This window comes from Bombus pyrosoma, linkage group LG7, assembly GCF_014825855.1.
Source record: "Bombus pyrosoma isolate SC7728 linkage group LG7, ASM1482585v1, whole genome shotgun sequence".
Lineage (NCBI taxonomy): Eukaryota > Metazoa > Arthropoda > Insecta > Hymenoptera > Apidae > Bombus > Bombus pyrosoma.
This window is the reverse complement of record NC_057776.1, coordinates 11271111-11292048: the sequence shown is the minus strand read 5'-3', so window position 1 is coordinate 11292048 and position 20938 is coordinate 11271111. Positions and strand designations below refer to the sequence as shown.

General features: G+C 49.7%; 1 protein-coding gene across 2 annotated transcripts in view; it reads left to right on the top strand.

Moving 5' to 3' along the window:
• The window catches only part of LOC122569408 (homeobox protein caupolican-like), a 76130-nt gene that overhangs the window by 42140 nt on the left and 13052 nt on the right, over positions 1-20938 (top strand). For both annotated transcript variants that reach the window (XM_043730405.1, XM_043730406.1), the window contains exons 3-6: positions 5840-5973; positions 15247-15605; positions 19705-20689; positions 20808-20889. In XM_043730405.1, coding sequence (XP_043586340.1) covers positions 5840-5973; positions 15247-15605; positions 19705-20689; positions 20808-20847 — 1518 coding nt within the window. In that variant the 3' untranslated portion in view covers positions 20848-20889. The remainder of the gene's footprint in view (positions 1-5839; positions 5974-15246; positions 15606-19704; positions 20690-20807; positions 20890-20938) is intronic.

The following is a 20938-nucleotide window of genomic DNA, read 5'->3' as shown; positions in this document are numbered from 1 at the left end:
TCCGATCCGCGATATCGCGAAATGCGTTACTTTACGGCTCATTGATAAGCGTAACACACGTAGCACTCTTAATCGCGGACCGTTTACGCTCTTATAATTGGCAGTTACGCGCGGCTCGCATGCGATACAATGTGCCTACACGGTTCTTGGCTTGGTGTAACGCGTGTTTCGCGCTACGCTCGCACCACTAATGTATGTAAACGCGTCGCCGGTAAATACACAAGCGTTGCCCACCGATCTTTATTCCCCGGCATCGTTATGGTGTCCGGCTGAAACTTGATAATGCTCGTTGCACACGTCGCTTGTGTAACATCCTGTAACGTAGACGCGTTCTAAGTTGGAAACGTTCGAGTCGATTCAGAATACCAGAGTTCATCGCGTTTATACACGGTAGATACAGGAGGCTCGAAATTATTTGCCGAAGGCTGCTTCTCTCAACGCCAGCGTTACACACAATTCCCCCCGCTACTGTTTCTTACATCTATGTGTAATGGAGGGGGAAGCGTAGCGAGATCGGAGCGCCAAGTGCTGGTAAATATCGTTGGTCAAAGTCGATTCCAGGTATTCTCTTCTTACGACTTTGCTCTTGCGCTATTACGTTTCTGTCACTTTGATCGGTAGAACGTTAGAACGTTTACTCTACTACCCGACTACTAATTAACTCCATTGTTTTTAACCGTGTTGTTTTTTCTCGCTTCTTCTCCGCGTTTGTATCTCTGAAAATATGAACTAGAAGACAATAGCAGGATTAAGCGCAGATAAAGATATGCACAGACAGCGCGAGGCTGTCTCGAGGCGAGTCGACGAGTACCGATTTTTTGGCAACATCAAAGATGCCCAGCAGCTTCTTACTCGTTTCGTTTGGACGCGTATTGAATGACTTTGTGGAAAGCGTAACGGTGGCTCATCCTGCCTCGTTTGCTTGCTTCGCGTACTCGACATGACCGCACGAGGCAACACGAGCGAGGCAGGTATCGGGCGAGCAAGCCTCACGGGTCAACCTCGCGCTATCTGAACATAGCTTAATATGCAGAATACATGGACGTGCAAATTTGTGTAACCCGCTTTAGATTGAGAAGCAAACGATACGCCGAACAGATCGCTTATGAACGACCTGACGCGACGAATTGAATTTATTTACTACAATGCGTAGTCTCCGCGATACGTAGCTGGAGGAGAAGTCGAACCTACCGTAGTCCCCCGTGTCAGACGTCAGACGAAAAATTCAACGCGGCTCCCCTATCCGGACGGTAGTTGGCGTTATTAGTCGGGCTTGACCGATCGACGCTCGAGGAATGCCATTTGTCGTGAGACGATGCGTCGAACGTCATAGCTTTGCACCTTTATCGCAATAAATTGCAGCTAGCCCGCGGCCTGCCCGCCCTGGTCAGCCCTTCGTGGAATTTCAGCGGCGTCGTGCAATTTCGTGCACGCGACGAGATCGTTCAGCCTCCCGCGGTCGTGCGACAACCGAGCCTGGAATGTCATAAATGGACGACCAGCGGGAATTTTGAGAATTTTGACGAGCCCGCGATCACCCTCCGCTCGCGATATCGATGCCCTTTTGACGTTCGTGCAACGTCGTTTAATCTCGCCAGAAGGTGGAAAGATTTAAAAAGTGTAACGCGTAGGTTGCCAGCATCTAGGGAATTTTCATGGTACTTTGCCTAGTAATCAGGCTGATAAACGTTTCTACGAAAATAACACTTACTTGGATGTATCGTACGAACGATAAAACGGTGGGTGGCACACGCGTGAAAATACGATCCGCCAGTACCCGAATTGGTAATAAAGGTGCGTTATCGTGTGAAAATAGTTGTTGCTCGCCAACTAATCTTATCTGAAAGGGTGAAGTTATTAGTAACGTATATCGAATATAATGTAGGTAATCTTATCGATTCTCAGATATATATATTGACTACGAAATGAAATAAAATGTAGTCGAGTTTGATAAGCAACGGTTTTGTTTCGAGCAACTTTTATCTTCGCAGATGTTCTGCCATTTGAGTCGCGAACACGCTGAAACCGTTCGCTTTATTTTCCCCATTTTCCGCCGGCTAACTCGCATCGGATCGGGTATTCCTCTTGCGGTATGGCTCCCTGAATGTCTTTACTAGGCAATAACGCCTTTCTGGTGCGACGGACCTTTGCAAATATCCACGTCGTGATGATCGTTCGCGTACATGGAAAGAAGAAACCCGTAAGACTACAGAAGAAGGAAGTCGAATAAAAGTCTTTGATTTCAGCTCGGTACTTGACTCGCGAACACGCGTTCTGTTACCTAAGCGGAGCGCGCGCGCGCGCGCCAGCTCGAACGCGTACACGAAATTCTTACATAATGAGGTGATTCAAATAAGGTCATCGACAGGCGGCACATGCAGCAACGACGATGCTGTCGTCGCGCAAACCAATGGCGGCGCGAATTTCCTCGTTTCAACCTGTTCCTCTACGTTGCCGTTGCTCCTTCTCGTGTTCCTTCGATCTTTCCTTCCTCGTTTCACCTCACCCGTGACCCTTTGTCTCTTCGAAAGACGAAGGAGGAAAAAAGAGAGAAAGGCAGAAAAAGTGGGGATCGTTAAGCAGGAAGCATGTGCTTCCGACGATTCGACCGGCGCGCCGTCGTTTCGACGAGCATTATAATATAATAAGAATCGGATTAGCATTGAATGAAGTGGGTGGCGCGAGAGCGAAGAGCGATAAAGGAACTAATAAAAAGCGGCCTCTTTTAACCGACCACGGTGGTCCTCGTTCGACGCAAGCTCTCCGCAGAATAAATAGTCTTCCGAATAGAGAGCATGTACGATCTCTCATCTCTCGCGAACGAAGGAACGTTCAACGAAATCTGGCGAACCGATCGCCTCGTAGCTTAGAATGTTCTGAAGGCTGCTGTCCCACGCGAAAACTCACTACGGCTTCATTATCGTTACGCATCGATACTAAACTCCGTCCGATCCCTTCGACCCACCCTGTCGACCGTTAATTAAATTATCGTCGAGCCGAACTGCTGGCCGAGCCTCCAACTTTAAACTTCGAGGGCCTCGTGTCACGTCGTCCCCTCTTTATATTCGGCCAACTTTTCCGCCGGTTGTCTTTTGTCGCTGACCTCAGGATCGAACTCCGCGAAACGGCGCCGTCCAACTTGGCATTGTACTCGCCCGTCAAACTTTCGGGGAGTACGGCCGCGTGTGCTAATTGGCCGTGTGTGCATGCATGTAAGTGTATGTGTGTGTATGTGTGTGCGCGCGCGGGCGCGGCGAATCACGGCTTCCCGAGGGTGTGGAAGAAGCGTTTGGATTAAGTTTTAGAGTAACGTGGTAAGGTTTGTTTTAGCTTTGTTTTGTGTTACACGGAATTAAAAAGGGTTGGAACTTCTCCTTTTTTTTTTTTTTTCGCCAAGTTGCATCGGTTTAACGGTTACAGGTTCCAAGCTTTCTGTATCGAAGGAAAGGTTGGAGTTCCGGCGAACAGTACGTATCATGCAACATCGTCGTAAAAAGAACTCTAAGCGAATAAAGTAGATGCCGTTCTCTCGTTTTCCTTCTCCATACGCGATCAAGGACAAATCGACGAGAACTTGGAAATTTTTTAAATCGTAGCCCCCTTGGTACAGGAACATGCAAGAAAAAACTTGCGTTCGCCCTTGCGTTCACCTTTCGAGTATCGGAACCACGAACAACGAAAACTCGAATCTAACGTTAATCGAATTTATACGCTTCCACTTGCTGTTTAATAATTTCTGGGCTCGTCACGTACACTCAAACGCACGCCAGTCGCAAATCGCTTCATCGCAGCCGATCCACCGATATCCGCTCGTGCACGTGCTCTCTGATAATAATCGGCCGCGACATCGTTTTTCGCCCAGAGACGCGGCTGTGTCGTGACGCACGCTGATCAAACGGTGAAAGATACTGTCTCTGTAATTTCTACGAGCGTTTATTGGAAGAGAAAGAAACGTGTAGGTTTCATATTCGAAGGTGCAATGGTTCGTTACTACAGAAATATTAATTGACTATGATTTTAACCGTAATATCGGTCGCTTGTAGTTTCGAAGACCAGATATAAGGATCAAGTCTGGCCTAGTCAAGTCAAATCTGTCCTAATGCGTTCAGAAAATTCGACTGGCGCATGTTTATTGCTACCTTAATAATGCACGGTGGGTCGTATAATCGGCTGGTGACCGAGCGGCGTTCCGCACTCGTAACAATAGTTGGAGGCGTCAACGGTGGACCACCCGCGGTTCTCCATTAAAATTGCCTCCGTGGAAAGAGAAGGCATGGAAGTCCGGCAACAGGGGACAAATACGTGTGCCCTTTCTTTCTTTCCTCTTCTCCGTTTCTTTTTTACATATTGGAAGGAAGAAGGGGAAAAAGAAGGGTATAAGGGAGAGAACGGTGGTCCACAAAGGTAGCCACGGCTACCGGAGCGGATTCGAAACGAAGGGATGAACCCGGCGAGAATTAAGAGTCAGGGAAGCAAGGCGAACGAGTCGCCGCCGATCTGTGTAACGCGAAACTTCCTGGCGCCAAACGGCTTTAAGACTTCGTTCTAATAATATCCCATTGTGCTACCATTAGCCAGCAAACGCGCCGCCACCGTTTCTCGTGCTTCTCCACCCCCAAACGTCACTGCCTATTCTCTCCTTTTTTTCTTCGGATCTCTCCACGATTCTCTGTCTCTGCCTCCAAGCAAGGGGCGTCTTTATGACGCGCTTTGTACCGGCACTTCGAAACATCCAATTCCCGCGAGTCGATGCGCCAGCAGATATATCCGGCCGAGACGGAGTAGCAACGTCTGCGTTGACCGGTTTAAAACTCGAAATTTTCGCTCCCTAGCCTCGTTCGTGTCTCTCTTTCTCCAACGTTTGTTTCGTTTTTCCTTTCGAAGAACCAGGCGAAGTACACGATTGTTCGCGGCGATAATCGTCCCTGGAATCGTTTTATTACTGGCGAACGAATTCGCTGGTGGATAATACGAGCGTTTCTCGTGGGTGTAGCTCGATTAACGGATCGTCAGTCACTCGTCGATGGATTGACTGATCCGCGTGACCTCGTTGGAACGAACCTGCGCCGCGGCGAGATTGCCGCTTAAGATGATGGATCGATCGATTTTAATTCGGATGGACCGTTTGCATAAATTGCCGCGAGTGGGCTGCTCCGTTCGGGACAGGGAATATTCGAGCTTGCAGACGAAATTAGTCACGAGGCGGTGGTAAAAATAACCGTCGCTTTTGTATATCATTCTTCATGGTCGCGATTCTGCCGCTTGTGCCGTTCTTGTTAACATACGAATGCGATATCTCGAACGGTACGCGTAATCGTACGGATAAATGATACACGTTGTTGAGTTTTATACCGTGTATTTATTTTAGCTTCGCCGGAAGGTGTGCAAGTTGCCGAGACAATGTATTCATCCTTGGTAACCATCGTCGCTTGTACCTAATCGATCATCGTTTTAAAAGTTGGTGTAGCGTTGTCATATGGTATCCAATGTTTACAATAAAGCTAGTTGTAACATCGCGGTCTTAAGCGTTCTCGCACGGCTGACCTTAATACGCAGATAGATAAGAAGGTGGAAGATGGATCGTGTTGTTCGTTTTCGTTTCTTCTCTTTGATGTTACAAATAATTGCCAATTAATAATGCTAATTTGCGCCATCTAAAATCAAATTCCTCCATGCGAGAACAGAATCTTTATTTACTCTTTCTTTTTTCCTTTTTTTTTTTTCTTTTTTTTTTTAATTTCCAACCGTAACTTTGAAGGGTACTTTGAATTTCTAATTTCTACACGTTCGAGTTGCCGCAATCTCTACTAAGGTAATTAATTATGCGATTCGATTGCAGGGAAATCCGTACGGATTGAAGGACACGACGGGAATGGGGATGACGGCGGATATGGGTGCTGCATGGGGCACGGCCGCCCTCCAACCTGCCGCCACGGGTTACTATCCCTACGATCCAACCCTGGCCGCCTACGGGTAAGTTTATCACCAGGTTTCATGGTCTCTCGGCTCCATTAGATTAAACCACCAGCCGCGTTCCACTCTCTCTCGTCCCTTCGCGTGGCTCGAGAACCGCTCTCGGTGCCGCCATTAAAACAGGAGTCACGATCTCTCGTACTCGTTACACATATCCTCGGCAGCAATGGTTATCGTTATCGCGAATTCGTAATATCTTCGCCCCGATATAACCGGAGTGGTACACAATTTTAAGCGGCCCGTTGATGTTTATACCAAACGGACAACAACTGCCTTTCCTGCTTCGTGTTCGCGTTTAAAGATACTCGATTCGAATCTCGATGTCGCGACTTCCGATTCTTTTTACTTTATCCAAGGAGGCTTTACGAGACGATTGTAAAAAATCGTCTGAAAGCAACGGGATAAATCGTCGAATTCTTTCTATCTTCGCTCGTTTCAAGAGCCGTCCTTTATTCCACGTGCCGTTTCCATCAAATTTCTCCCCATCGAGTTTCGAGACTGTTGTATTTACAAAACAACACACGCCCAAACGAAGGTAAGCGACAATTAATCCGTAAGAAGGGTGACGAGCAAACCGGATGCTCGTTCTTGCCGCTCGTGGATAAGAGTTACGAGGGTGCTGTCAACACGAGGACCCCTGTACTTCATCTTGTAGGGAAGCTGCGGAATATCGATGGCGAGAAAGAGGTGGTTGTCGCGCATTGGGGACGACACCGTCGATCCGTGGCCGCAAACATTGTATCGGAGTAAGTGATTTCGTCGGTGGCGGTGTGTATTTTCAGCGGGCGGATAGAGGCCGGCCCACGGGATCTGTATTTTCGTTACGGATCCGTGTTTTGATTAATAATGGCAGCACGGACGAAAAAGTGACGGGTGAATTTACGACGGAAATTTATTTCGCTCTCTCGCGTAGCACGCTCGACGCGCGCCGCTGTATCGCGATACATCGGCGATATATCAAAATCTGTCAGAACGGTAGAACGATTATTTATCGGGGCAGAATTAAAATTATGGGGAAAAAGTCGCTCTTTTGCCGCGGCGACACCAACATTCGCAGGTGGCGCGTTTACTCGAAACACGACGTGCAAAAATAAAAAGAAGGTAAAGGGACATGGTCACCTTTGGCGAGTGGCAATTTCGTTGTTGGTGGAGCGTGGAGCGGGGAACGCGGAGGAAAATAAACCAGGTCGCGTTACTTTCTTCGTGAGAGCGTTTTATGAGAAAAAAAGACGAAAGAGAAGCTCCGCCCTGGTAACCTGCATGTAATAACCCGGCTCGAAGGTGGCGCGCTGGCTGGCTACGGGTCTTGGTAGCTTCCGAGCAGCTTTCGTGGGAACGAACAGGGTTATTTTCGAAAACCATGTGTCGCGTGCCGTTGACAAAACGAGACATCGACATAGATTTCGACGCTAGGCGTAATTGGAAACACTTGGTTCCCCTGCAGCTCTCGATTTTTCCTCGTGGCTCGTAAATCTAAATTCTCGTTTCCTTCTCGCTCTTCTTTTCTTCTCCACATTATTTCAAAACACGTTTCTCCATGGGGACACGTTTCTCGTTTCACGAGAGGAAATTTCGATGGATAATTAGAAGGGAAAAGATCATCGGCGATGATAAGATTCGCGAGGAAGAACTCGATATCGAGCTAGATCTCGATCGACAGCCGTTTGAATTCCTTTGATCTCGCCGAACGGCGCTTTCTCGTCATCGTTGGACGCGACGTGGTCAGGTCGGGTCGTCTTTCGATTCCTCGGCCTTCGTTTCTTTCTCTCCTTCTTTCTCTCTTTCTCTCTCCCCCCTCTCTCTCTCTCTGTCTCTCTCGTTTGCTCAGGGGGATGAGAAGACACAGAGATTCGAGAGAAACCGTGCACGGCGAACGGTTACAAAATGGCTGTAGGCAGCCGAGTGGGCGTACGTAATGGAGGCTTCCAGGTTGCCTGTATACATATATAGTCGCATTGCGAGTGTAGGGAGAGCAGTAGGTCTCTCTCCGTAGGAGAGCGAGTGAGTGAGTTTATTGATTGGCTTCCTCCCGGGGTTGGCTCGCCTGTTCGCCAAGCCTCTCTAGTCTCTATTCTCTCTTTCGCTCGCGCTCCCTTTCCCTCCCTCCTCGCTCTCCCCCCTTGCCGCCACTCTCTTTCGCTATCAAGCTCCTCGTTCCTCGGTCTCTGCTACGTTTCTCCTCTCCCACCTCGTCTTCTTCCACCTCTAACGTAGCTACCTCCTTCCACCCTCCAAAGCAGCGAGCCAGCTCCCACAGGTGCTTTACTTACTTTGCTTAGCAACCCTCGTGTCCACACACAAACACGCTAGGCTCTCTGCACAGTTCACGCGCGTGTACACCTCCTCTGCTCGGCTTGCTCGCTCGTTCACGCACCACACGTCGCAGTTTTGATTCTCTCTCCTGTATCCGCCGGTACTCTCTGTCCCTCGCCGTCTCTTCCTCCTTCTCTTCTACCTCTTTCTCCTCCTAGAGAATCCTCGCTTCCAACGAACGCGCGTATACGTCGCCGCGAAGCGTGTGTGCGCGCTCGCCCCGTGCAAAACTCCGAACTGTAGGCATTGTTTATCGTGGAATATTCACCCTCTTCGCTCGGGCGGCGCTCTCCATTGCTCGCCGAGCCTCTATTAATTTACTTGCTTAATAATACGACGGCCCTCACTCGCCCTCTTTCCTCGTTGTCCTCCCTCGTTCGCTCTATTTGTCTCCTCCGCTCTGTGTCTGTGCTGTGCTCCTCGTCGCTTTTGCTTCTTTCTCTCTCTCTCTCTCTCTCTCTCTCTCTCCTCTCTCTTTCTCTCTCTGTGTCGTCACTTTCGTCGTTGGCGACGGGCCGCTATTGTTTCATCAGCGGCGCGCTCGCCGGCTCTCCGCTCGGTGCCGCGTTTCGAACGCTTGAATTGGAGAACTGTCCGCTAACAGGCTGAAGCGACTCGATTGAGACGGACGGATGAGGACGCTCTGATTACAGGAAATGAGAAATACGTCGTTAGGATCCTTTGGGAACTGTCGCCAACATCCATGTGCCTCGCAGCCTGTCTTCCGTGACGCTGAATTCAAAACCCTCGTGCCGTCTGTTTCTGTTTTCTCCTTTTAGAGAATTTCCATTCCCTCTAATCGCTACTTTGCTGAATTAAATATTTTAAACGCCGAGTATGAGGGGAACATGGGAAGAATATTGAAATTACGGAATAACTGACTGTTTACTAATGGCGTGTAATAATAGTGTGAAAAATATCGCGGCTAGTATTTATCCAGTTTGCCGAATGGCTCGTTCCACGACAAGTTTCCCACGTGGTAATCAATACAGTTCATTTAATTCTGTCGGAGAACATTAATTTCCTGAAACAGTTTATAGCGCCAGCTAACGAAGACCGGGCGATCAATGTTTTTCTCTCGTCTTATACATCGACACTCCTTTTCGATCCACTCCCTCGAATAATCTTCACGAGGACGAGTAAAAGTGGCGCAGATGCTGGCCACGTACGGATCTTCTCCGGAGCTTTCCCATTCGCGAGCGCCATTTTTCACGTAGATCCCGCGACACCCTCGCCCTTCTGTTCCTCTCTTCCTTCCCGTTTTAACTCTCCAAGTCCTCTCGCGATACCCCGCTATTTCACTGTTGAATAAAAAATCACAGTGAAACGGCGTCGGTCTTCCTTGAGAAACTCGCCGACGAAACTCTCAAGAACCATTATACGGTTCCATCGGTCCGTCGCTCTCTTTTCTCCAAATGTTCTCTTTGGCTCCTGTTAATTGCCTCGAAGACGACCGCCAGTCTTTTCACTCGTCAAAACCGGAGAAAATCGGTCGCAACCGAACCGTTTTCCTCGACTTCGCCGACGGTCGTTCCGAACTATGAAATCGCGCCGCAGTGCTCTCGAACGCTGTTGCTCGAGCTAACTCAATTCTGGCTCGATGCGGAGATACCGCTTTTTATTCGATCGTTAGATACAGACGTCTACTATGGAGAAGCGGTCTCGCGCGAGGGAGAGCTTTTTCCCGCGATGGAGCCGCGACCGGTTGCGAGCACGATTTTTCTTTGCTCTCGTCGTCGCGTAGATCGATCGGTATCTCCAACTTTGCAAGAAAAATTTCTCGCGTGTTTGCCAACTCTATAATCGACCCCTACCATGTAACGATCGTGAAATTTTTATGCTAATCCGGAGGTGTGGAATTTTTATCGTTTCGCCGGTAAAAAGAACCTTCGTTAACTTCACTCTCGTGTAAATCGTTTTATCGGAATTAAAATTATAATTCGTGGTCCGCTTTCTGTAGGAGCTCTATACAGAGTGACCTTGATATCTTGTTTATCTCGTTTATGTTCTCAATATCCTGATTGTTTTAACATGCTTATAACAGCGGCACGAGAGACTTTTCCTAGACTTTGTAGCAGGACTACTACTTTGATCACGAAGCTTTTGAAAACGTTACTCTACAAATTATTCGTTGGATTCTATCCAGCAGTTGAGCTGAAAGATTCTCATGATTTTCCTACTAATACCTCCTTGTAGCATCGTGTAGACTGCAAAAATATCGATCCACGAGTTAATCGTTAACAATCAAATTGTATATACTTTGGAATCTCTTAACAATTGTTCGACGTTTGTTCGAAATTAACGCAGTCGAAAGCGTTCCGAAACTCGTACGACATCGCTCGGCAATTTCTGCTCTAGGATCTAAAATGCTTCCAAAGTCGACATCCACCTACCCAGATATAATAGATGTCGCGAGTGTTGCAAGTAGCAGCGGACAACCATTAAACCGTCGTTCTCGCGCAAGAGTAAAATCGTTTCAAACACGAGTCGGGTGAAAAGGATCAGCGACGACGCGACGCTTCGGATTAGATAAGAGGTGGCGAAGTTGTCGTCGCCGAGTGCAGCAGTTGCAGTTTCACAGAGAGAGAAAGAGAGAGAGAGAGAGAGGGGAGGCGGGTCAGTTGGATGCAGCGCGCGCGGAGCAGACGCGGCGGTAGGTAGGTTGCGTGGTGCAAGCACAAGGTAGGTAGGTAGGTAGGTTGGTTGGCTGGCTGGTTGGTTGGTTGGTTGGTAGGTTGGTTGGTAGGTAGGTAGGTAGGAAACGTTTGCACATCCGGGACCGGGCGTAACTATCGAGGCTATATACACGGCTCTATACGAGGCCGGAGGACGTAATTACGCGCGTTCTGCCAATATTGGTTAACCTTTCGAGGTTGACGCCACCATATGCAAAGCCCCTAATGAGTCGCTCGAGTGGCCCTGGTGTCTAGTATTACGCGCTCATCTCTGCCCCCCTTTCGCATCGTTATTACCTACCGGAGCTATTCGACGATATCCTCTCTTTTCCACTATTTCCCACCCTCGCGCGTTCACCACTCGCCACGTATCTCCGCGTTGCACCCTTCTTCGTTTCTCTCGCGCAACCTCGTTCGCTCCATCCACCTCGAGCCGTGTTTTGTCTTTCTAAATTTGCGTACGTTTTCGTTCCCACTGCGATAATATGCGACGAGAACGCGTCACGATCGTCCGACGATGAATATTTGCTGACCGATTCGTTGGAATCTAAGCTCGAGATGTAACGAGGAGCGTGGATGAAATACGAAAGGGTAGTTTGATTCCTGTGCGAGGAGAATTCGATTAAATTTTCGCTGATCGTTGATAGCGACGTTGTACGCTGTCGTAATAATCGTACACGCCGACACTGTACGATGATCGTTACTGCGCATATACAGCTTGCGATATTTTCATCTCCATCAAACTCTGTTTACACGATTATTAAAATTGGAGGATTCAGGTATAAAGCGTGTCGTTTCGACTCGGAATTCTACTCTATTACCAACGTTCAATATACGGCACGAAATTCCAAGCGTTCGTATCTGGAACTCGATTTCGGCGATCGATCGTGGAGGAGCCCACGCAGTTCAGATTCCTGACGATTCTGCCCGAGTCCTTTTTCCCTCTTTGCCTCTAAAGATTCGCACGGCCGTGTCGCAAACTTTTACGCGCAAGACCGTGACTCGATCTAACCTTCCTCGTATAAGACGCGAGCTTCGCTGGTTGTCGCATCTGCATTGCATCGGGGCGCAGAACGATCGCGTCGATACATCCGAGCGATTCTCCGCTGGCACGCAACGCCACACTTAGTATGTAAATCGCGGCCCCTACACACGGCCAAGCGTTCGAATACGTGTGGATAATTGCGCGGCGGCAGCGGGCTGGCCCCCGCGCGCGTGTGGGAGGCAGTCGAAATTGCGCATATCAATGAGGGGGGCTCGGGCGTCGATTAAATCTAGAGGCGGCGGCCGCTGTCAATTTCTAACTTCCCGCCCCGGCTATTCGCAGAACGAGTTGTTACGTTTCCACCGGTGCTCCCGCAACTTTATATGAACTGTTTCGTCGATCCGGCCGCGGCTCTCGCGGACAAAGAAGCCTCGCCATTTCGTAGGCGATTTCGTCGCTGTATTGATACGAGGATAGTTTCGATGGAAACTTTTGTTCCGTCAGAGAGGAGAACTCTCTTTGGCGTTGATCTATGGATAGCCGTGGATGGAACGGGTCATAGTCGAAATAGTTGCCAGAGTGATAATAACGATTAAAAGTTGTTGCAGCGCTGAAATGTATCGACGCAGTTCAAGCGCGTTAATGTCAAACACAAGGATATTTTTTCGATCTGTGATAAAAACTATCCTCAAGCTCCTACCTTTAGCGTGTCTCTTACCATCGAGAATTAGTCGACTCGTGAACAATTAATGGAAAATCCAAGAAAAATTCGGTAGTCGATTCCTCGTACCTGATTCTACCTTGTTCATCTTCAACGTCAATCCTGGAAGATAAATCCAGAAAGGGACCGACTTTTCCTCGTGGTCCGTTTTCTTTTCGTCGTACTCGGATAATCTGGAACAATCTCGATCGATCGGACGTTTTCGAACGAAAAGCAAGGGGAAAAAGATACCGTGGATGGGAGAACGGGAGGTGAAAGGTAGAGGGAAAGGTACGAACAAAAAAGCGGCTGATTTTATAGACGAGCTACGAGATCTACGGCGGCCGCCTTTCCCTTGTCCGAGGGAGTTTAATAGAGGGTGAAACGTCCTCGAACTTGCACGAGTCCGCTTCCTTCGGATCGCTACCTCCTTCATCCCCATCGACGCGGTCATCGCCAATCTCGGATGTGGATTGCAGTAACGACGGGAAGGAACGGTTGAATTTCGAAAGGGGAATTACGTAATCTTCTGCTCTGCTTCTCGAGTGACAGCACACGATCCTAATCGGTTGCTTTTTCGTTCCGTTTGACTCTATTTTCCTTCCTCGGTGACAATTTTGCTTCCTCGACTCTAATCTCGCCAGTTTATTCACCTTCAAAGACATTTCCTTTGCATTTTGATATAACGCGCGTGTACTGTATAGTTGAAAAATTCTTAAATAGTCAGCATATGTTCGATATACAACGTAGAACTACACAGAGAATGTCGCGTCTCGGTACGAATTTCGATCGACGTAACGCGACCAATATTTTAGGAGACTCGTCGGTCGTTCCGCCGACGAAACCCGAGATTAGATCACGTCTAAACTCGTAAGCCTGGACAGAAGATCTCATCGGGCCATTTGTCGCGCTCCATCGGAACAGAATCGGCCGGATAGGCGCGCGATCGTAAAACGCGATTTAGTCTCGGGAAACGTCTCCATTTGAATAAACTCTGGCGTTCGCGTAAAAAGGATCTTTTGATGATCTCGTCGGGCGAGGACGTAAAACGCGATAGATTCCCTTTCGAAAAGCAGTGCCGGCCGTAAACTTTTCGACCCCGCAAAACATCGCCCTACGCGCGCTTATTTATTTTCCTTGCGAAACGCCGAATTACGATTCGTGCTTTATCAATTTACGAGTCGCGATAAAACACTGTTTTCGTATGTAAGCTTCCACTTTTCGTGTTTCGTACGTAGAGCTTTCAGAGGCTCTAAATCGAGTCACTCGAGCATCAAACCGATCAGCTGTATTTTTTGAAAACGTCTTTAGTAATCGTATTAGAAACAGAGAATCTGATAGTCGTTTCTACCAATTTGATCACGTTAGTACGAGTTGCGTTGGCACAAGTTAGACAATTTATTTTTTCAATGCAACGATCGATGAATTTTGCTTCTACGTGGCTTTATCGTATTATTGCGTATATCGAGCTTAACCAGCCTTCCAAGATTTATCGTCAACTTAAAGCGATAGTAGCCTAAATTCATTCACCTTCGTCTATTTCCCGATTCTCGGCGAGATCTATCGCGATATCAGGAATCGTGCAAAGGTTTCCATTAATCGTCGGACTATTCACTGTTCTCGCGTGTCCTCCCCGAATCCGATTCTCGTACCCCGTCAAGCTACGTCACGCTTCGGCTACAATGTCGCTGGTAACCACTGCCTCGAACAGTGGTACCACCACCATCGTCCTCGCCGCCACCCTTCCACGTCCGATGGATCGTCGATAGGTATTTTAGGCTACAGTATATAATAGTACATACCTATAACAGGCTCGCGTGGTGCTCCCCAGTGGGGAGGACACGGGGTGGGAGCGAGAGGGAGAACGAAGAACAGCAGGTCTAGAGCGAGGCAACCGACGGAAAAGGGAGAGGGGATCGATCGAATCGCCATTACAGCGAGTGAGTGCCGGGGTTGCTCGATGGAATCACGCCGCCGCTAGGGGTTTATTCTCCGTATATATTTGCCGGAGTATCACCCTCGACCCAGTAGGATGTCGCCCCCTATCCCGGAGGGTTCGATGCTCCGGCGCGCAGCCCGCGGCCAGGGGAATGAATCTAGGAAGGCCGTTTCTCTCTCTCTCTCTTCCTCTCTTTCTCTCTCTCTCTTCCCCCCGCCCTCTGCCGCCCAGCACTTTGGTCTTGCCAAAATCTACGGGGAATTCGCACCCTCGACAAGATGCCACTTTTCGAGTGGAGTGGCTCGACTCGACAAATGTTGAACAATGGTTACGTTTTTACTATCGTTGCGGAGGATGAATTGTTGGTTTTAGGATAGAATCACGTGGAACGTCTTTGATTGAAATATGATTGGCCCTAGTGCGTTTGCCCGAGGCGTTAAACAGCGATTCGAGGCAGCGTTACGGTCGTAGCAGTGATTTATGGCAGTCGAATTAAATCGAGTTGATTTAAGGGTCAATTATTCCACGATATAGAGCACTTTTATATGTAAAAAGAAACGATTACAGAGTAGATCAAGGAAATCTAGCCGAGGCTTAGAAGTTAAGTTTTCCCTGACGTTATAGCGACGTCGATTTACAAGGTACGATACTATCTTTGCAGATACGGCGCCGGATACGACCTGGCGGCACGGCGGAAGAACGCGACGAGGGAGTCCACGGCAACGCTGAAAGCCTGGCTGAACGAACACAAGAAGAACCCTTACCCGACCAAGGGTGAGAAGATCATGCTGGCGATCATCACGAAGATGACACTGACGCAGGTGTCCACTTGGTTCGCGAACGCGCGGCGGCGCCTCAAAAAGGAGAACAAAATGACTTGGGAACCGAAAAACAAGACCGACGACGACGATGACGCGGTTCTCACGGACTCGGAGGACAACAAGGAAAAGGACGATCTCGCGAGCGACACTCAAGGCGACAGAGTCGGAGAGGAGGCAAGGAGAGGCCTCGAGGAAAACGGTGAGTGACTTTTTTCCAGCTTTCTCTCGCACACAACGACGAAACAACGAGCGAACGATGTAGATCCGAGCAACAGACGTTTATTCGGATAATTCTTTCGTTTCTACGTTAGAAACTAGCAGCAGCGTCTAATAATATGCAACGAGTTTGATCGTTCCATGCGAACGGTTCACGATTGAATTTTAAAATATCGAAGCTCGGGTGACTCGAACAACCCTACCTTGTTATATTCCCAATTATTCGAAACAGCATGCCGAAGATAAAAATACATACTGCCCGTAAAAAGTTGAGGTCGAAGCCTCGTTTCACCGTACCTACGTGCCGGCAAGTTTAGTCGATAAGCTTGCACGCGTGTAACAGCACGAAACGCAATAATCCATGCAGTCGTGCATGCATTTGCCGCAAGAATGTTCGAAGAACAACCCGTGTCTCGAATCTCGGAAGAAGCACCGCCATTAGGGGCCAATTATCGATGTTCCGATGTACGGTGTACACAATAGGTCGGAGTTGGCTGCGCGGTTGCGCGGTCGAGGGTGAACCAGGCCGCGAAGCGTACCGATCTCTTCGAGGAATGTCGGTAGCGTGTAGCGCTCGCGTGACTAGTTTCCCCGATATCGAGTGGCCATCGGTCGCCGTTTCTGATATTGCGCAAGCATCCATTCCGCGCACAATAACCGTACGCGACCTCACCCTGCATGGATCGCGCGCCATTCACGGAGATCGGCGACGAGATCCTTGCGGACGGCGAACGTTTCTAGGGAGAACGGAGCCTCTCTGATCCTCTCGAGTCCCGCTACGATTTACGATAAATGCCACTTCTCTCTATTGGATTCGAGAAGCGTACGAGTTCCTTCTTGTTCGAGTACTCTTCGTTCTTGTTTGGAAATTGTACGCTGTTTTGGAGAGGCCCGCCGCGCAGAAACTATGCGATTTTATGGCATCGCTGACGCTATAATATTTACACGTATCTCCAGAAGTGTTTATATTTCCTTGAATATTACGCGTTCAAATAGGCTTTACATATTTTTACATATTATACGTACACTGAGCATTTTTCCGATTAATTATCGATATGCCTTCTTTTACACCCACGTATTCGTAAATATCGTCCTATACATGGATGTCAATGATTTCTATCTTTACGCCGTCCGTAGATTTCTAGAAAATATCGACAGACATTGCCTAGAATCTTGGACTTCTCTCCTGTTTTCCAGTCTACACGTCCCTCTTTAAAATTCCTCCTACACCATCTCCCTATCGGATCGTGCAAATCCCAATACCACGCTTTCAAGCCACGTAACGTCGATGCAAGAAGCAGGTCGTTTCGAGTCGGTCGAGTTTCAAAGTCGCGTAGCACGAGTCGTTTGTCCCGGACAGCCTGTAAATTCAATTACCAAACTGGAGTTTCTCAGCGTCGCTGAAATCGTCGGACGAGCGAGCGAGATCCAGTCGTTTCTATTCGCCCCTTGGCGTCGTTCGGCCGTCGCTCGCCTCGATAGGCTACTTATTCAGGCATTTTGCCCAACGGCCGGAAACGGCGAGTTAGAAATTCGCTGCGAAACCGGCCGTGTGTCGGGCTCTATATCGCGGAGGCGGACATAATGGTTCACATGTGGGTAAACACAGTGACGGGTTGCGGGTTGCCGCGCAAAGAGATTAATGGCCTTCGGTTTGGTCCCCTGGTGGACCGGCGGCCGGGTTCGTCGGTATTGGTACGATCGCGCGCGTATACGCTTGACATACACGAGCATACAAACACACGTATACACGTACACTTTCACCGTGCACAGCGTCATGTACGGAATACGTACCTGTACGTGTAGGTACGTACAGGTTGGCGCTCGATCTGGCGCGCGCGCGCGCTCGCGCACACGTTCGTCTCCCTAAGCGTGGCTCTGTGAGTGAGAGGCGGAGGGTGCGCCCGGGCTGAGTAGCCATCCGTAGGACCATATACACTCTGTGCCACAGGGTCCATGTATATACAGAGTGTATATAGATACACGGAGAGTGGTGGTTTGAGGCACGGTGATGTATCGGCGCCCGCGGCGAGACGAATGGTACGGACCCTCCTATGGCCACCATTACCCCACCGCACATTGGCCAATATCGGTCCTCTCTGTTGCTCGCGTCCTCATCCTCTCTGCCTCGTCGCTTGTCCTCTGTCTGCCGCCCTTTACTTTGTCCCTCTCGCGCTCGTTCTCTCCAGTTCTCACTGGCTCTCGGCCCAGCTCTATTCGATTCGGGACATTTAGGCGTTGCGTTGTCGAGCCGCGTCACGCGCGTCCCGTGATACCTCGTAATTTTAAAGGACCACGCAGGAAACAAGCCCACCGAAAATCTGCCGAGAAAGAACGAAGTCCGTACGAAAGCGATTTGTTTTCTATTACCAGCTCGCTCCTTCCAGTCCACGGTGATTTGTGTTCGCGTATGAATATATCCGACCTTTCCACCGTTTTGCTTCTCGGGAATATTGACAGCGAAGGAGTCGCCGGATGAAACGTTGGAAACGTGGAACGTATTCGGTCGTGCGTTATAGCTTGCCCGTTCCACGCCTATGAATGTCGAATGCGGTTTCCGTATCGCCGGCCCTTGAATACGGCGGAGGATATGGCGTGTACCGGGTCGAACGAGACAGCCGCAAGGTTTGCCAGGAAGTTTGCTAAATTCAAGAGAGCCCTCATGAATTTCCATGCCAAACGTCGAAGGGAAAAGGTCACTCGAGAGCACGAGCGCGAGGGCTGCCACAGTCTGGCCTTGTTGTAAGATACTCTCCACGAGTGGTCCACTCGATTTTTTTTTTTTTTTCAAGTACGTCAACAGCAACAGGCTATCCCTATCATTGTCGGTAAATGTCGATACTGTCGTCTGTCGAAGTTACAGTTACGATTTCCGATGTCGGGAATGTAGAAATTATAAAATAGAATCGATGACGTGGTTCGTCCTGTCCGAGGTACAGTGTCGGACAGCGCGAAGATTACGAGATTAAGGACTGATAAAAGGGGGTCAAAAGTTAAAGAGCCACTTGTGGACTCGACGGTGGTATCTATTTAGTTGGTCCATAAGGTTCCCTTTATAAGGGGGCGCGTACGCACCCTAAACCTAAACTCTCTGTTTCTCCGTATCTCCGTTCCTCTCTGTCTTGCTGTGCCAGCCATCTATCCGTCCATTTCTGTTTCCCTGGCGCGGGGGTTGCGGCCCCTTCCAGCTTGGGAATTATCGCTTGACGACCCATCAAGTAAACCCTCTGCCGACTCATTCGAACCTCTTAATGAAATTCTCACCCCTGACTGACTGGCTGGCTTGGCTCGATGGTTGGCTGGATGGCTGGCTGGATGGCTGGCTGGCTGGATGGCTGGCTGGCTGGCTAGCTAGCTGGCAGACGCTTGGGACGATCCTAGAGTGCCCTGAGAGAGACTCGCGAGAGTAAAAGAGAGGAAGATACGAAGGAGAGGCAGAGGGAAAGGGAAAAAGGATACAGCTTCCCTATTTTCTCTCCCGGTGTTCTCCCTGCCTCGAGGGGGAACTAAAATCTCTCGCGCCTCAAAGTGGTTGAAGGCTTCGCTCCCTTTTTTTCACAGCATCCCTTACAGCTTAACCGTATAAGGGGTTCAAGGGAGGCTTCGATACGTTTCCCCCGGCGTCGTCGACCCTCCGCTACCCGGGGAACCCGATATATGTATATACCGTCCGACTCGCGTAGATCTCACTTTCACACCAGGGATTATAAACCATTAATTCTGACATTGCGTGCAGGCCAAATAACGAGAGGAAGGGGCGAGCTCGTAATGCGATACCGTTAACCCTACTAAATTTTCTATCAGTTCCGTGGAAAATGTTTTCCATCTTACTCCATTTCCTTGCCTTTCCTCTCTATCCCGTGTATTATATCGCGGACAAAGAGAAGGAGAAGGAGAAGAGGGGGGAATTTTACGAGCTATTAAGTTGGCTTTTATTCGTTATATACTTACCACTCGAGGTATTCGCGTTTATGACCGGTAGGGAACTTTTTCCTTGATCACGAGACGATGCACGGCCCAGCGTCGACCATCGAAGCTCAACGGCCAATTTACTAAATTGACGCGCGCCGGTCTGTTTGCAGAGCCGATGAGGCACGTGAAAGCGGAGCACTTGCAGCACGACAAGGACCTGGACGAGGAGGACGACCTCGATCTCGAGGAGGACCCCCGACGAGGAGAGCATCCCTTTCACCATGCGATGCAGCACCATCACCATCATCATCAAGGATACGCCGGAGAGGACCATCTCAAGGACGAGGGTATCAAGTCGGACTGCAGCGCTGCCGGTGTACCAATACCGGCGACCAAGCCGAAAATCTGGTCGCTGGCGGACACAGCAGCGAGCAAGACTCCTCCGCCTCTCACGCATCCTCACCATCAACAGTATCATCATCTTCATCACCAACAACACTACGGACAGCAGCAGCACCACCTGTCCAATCAGGCTCATCACCATCATTCGCAGCAGCCTTGGCTAGGTGGTTCCGGTGGTAGCGGTGGAGGCGGCGCCGGGGGTGGAGGTGGAAACCTGAGCTCGTTCGCGTTACCCTCGTCGGCGTCGATGAGTCCCTCCGCAGCCGCGACCGCGCCGTACTCGAGCGCGGCGACGAGATACGGCGGTTTTCTCTCGTCCTCGTCCGGCGGGCAGCTCCATTACAACCCCAATTCCTCGTCCGGATCGAGCTCGAGCGCGTCCTCCTCGGCGGCGGCGGGGTTTCCCGAGGTTGGTACGGACACTCCACCCCAAACACCGCCCAACATGAAGGTGGCTACACCGAATGGAGTGATCCAGGCACCACCGGGCGGTTACTGCACTGGTGGCAACAGCAACGCAACGACCAACGGTAATCCGAATCCGTACGGGCCGAGTCATCCGGCTGCCGGCGGCTATTTGTCGACCAGTTCCGGTTCGGCCAGCAGCGGTTCCTCCTTCAGCTCCAGATTACAGGCGTCGCCTCATAAGGACTTCTCGGCGGCGGGACAGAACTCCATTCTGCACCAGCATCAGACCACTGCCAGCTTACCGCCCACGGAGGCCACCACTGCGTTTAAACCGTTCTACAAGGGGTAGGTGGACCAACCTCGTTTCCAACCTTGATAGCTCGATCCGCGCAGAAACCGCGTGTATAAACCACGGTGGTATAGAAATAGGAACAGGGTTAACGTTTGAAATCAACTGTTACAGCTCGCAGTCCATGGGTAGCGGGTTCGTATCGCCGGTCTAAGGCACCTTGGGTCGATTCCGGATCACCGTCGCGATCCTCCAGGTGAGTGGAACCTCTCCGCTCTCTTTGTCGCCCGGCTAGAGCCTCGATT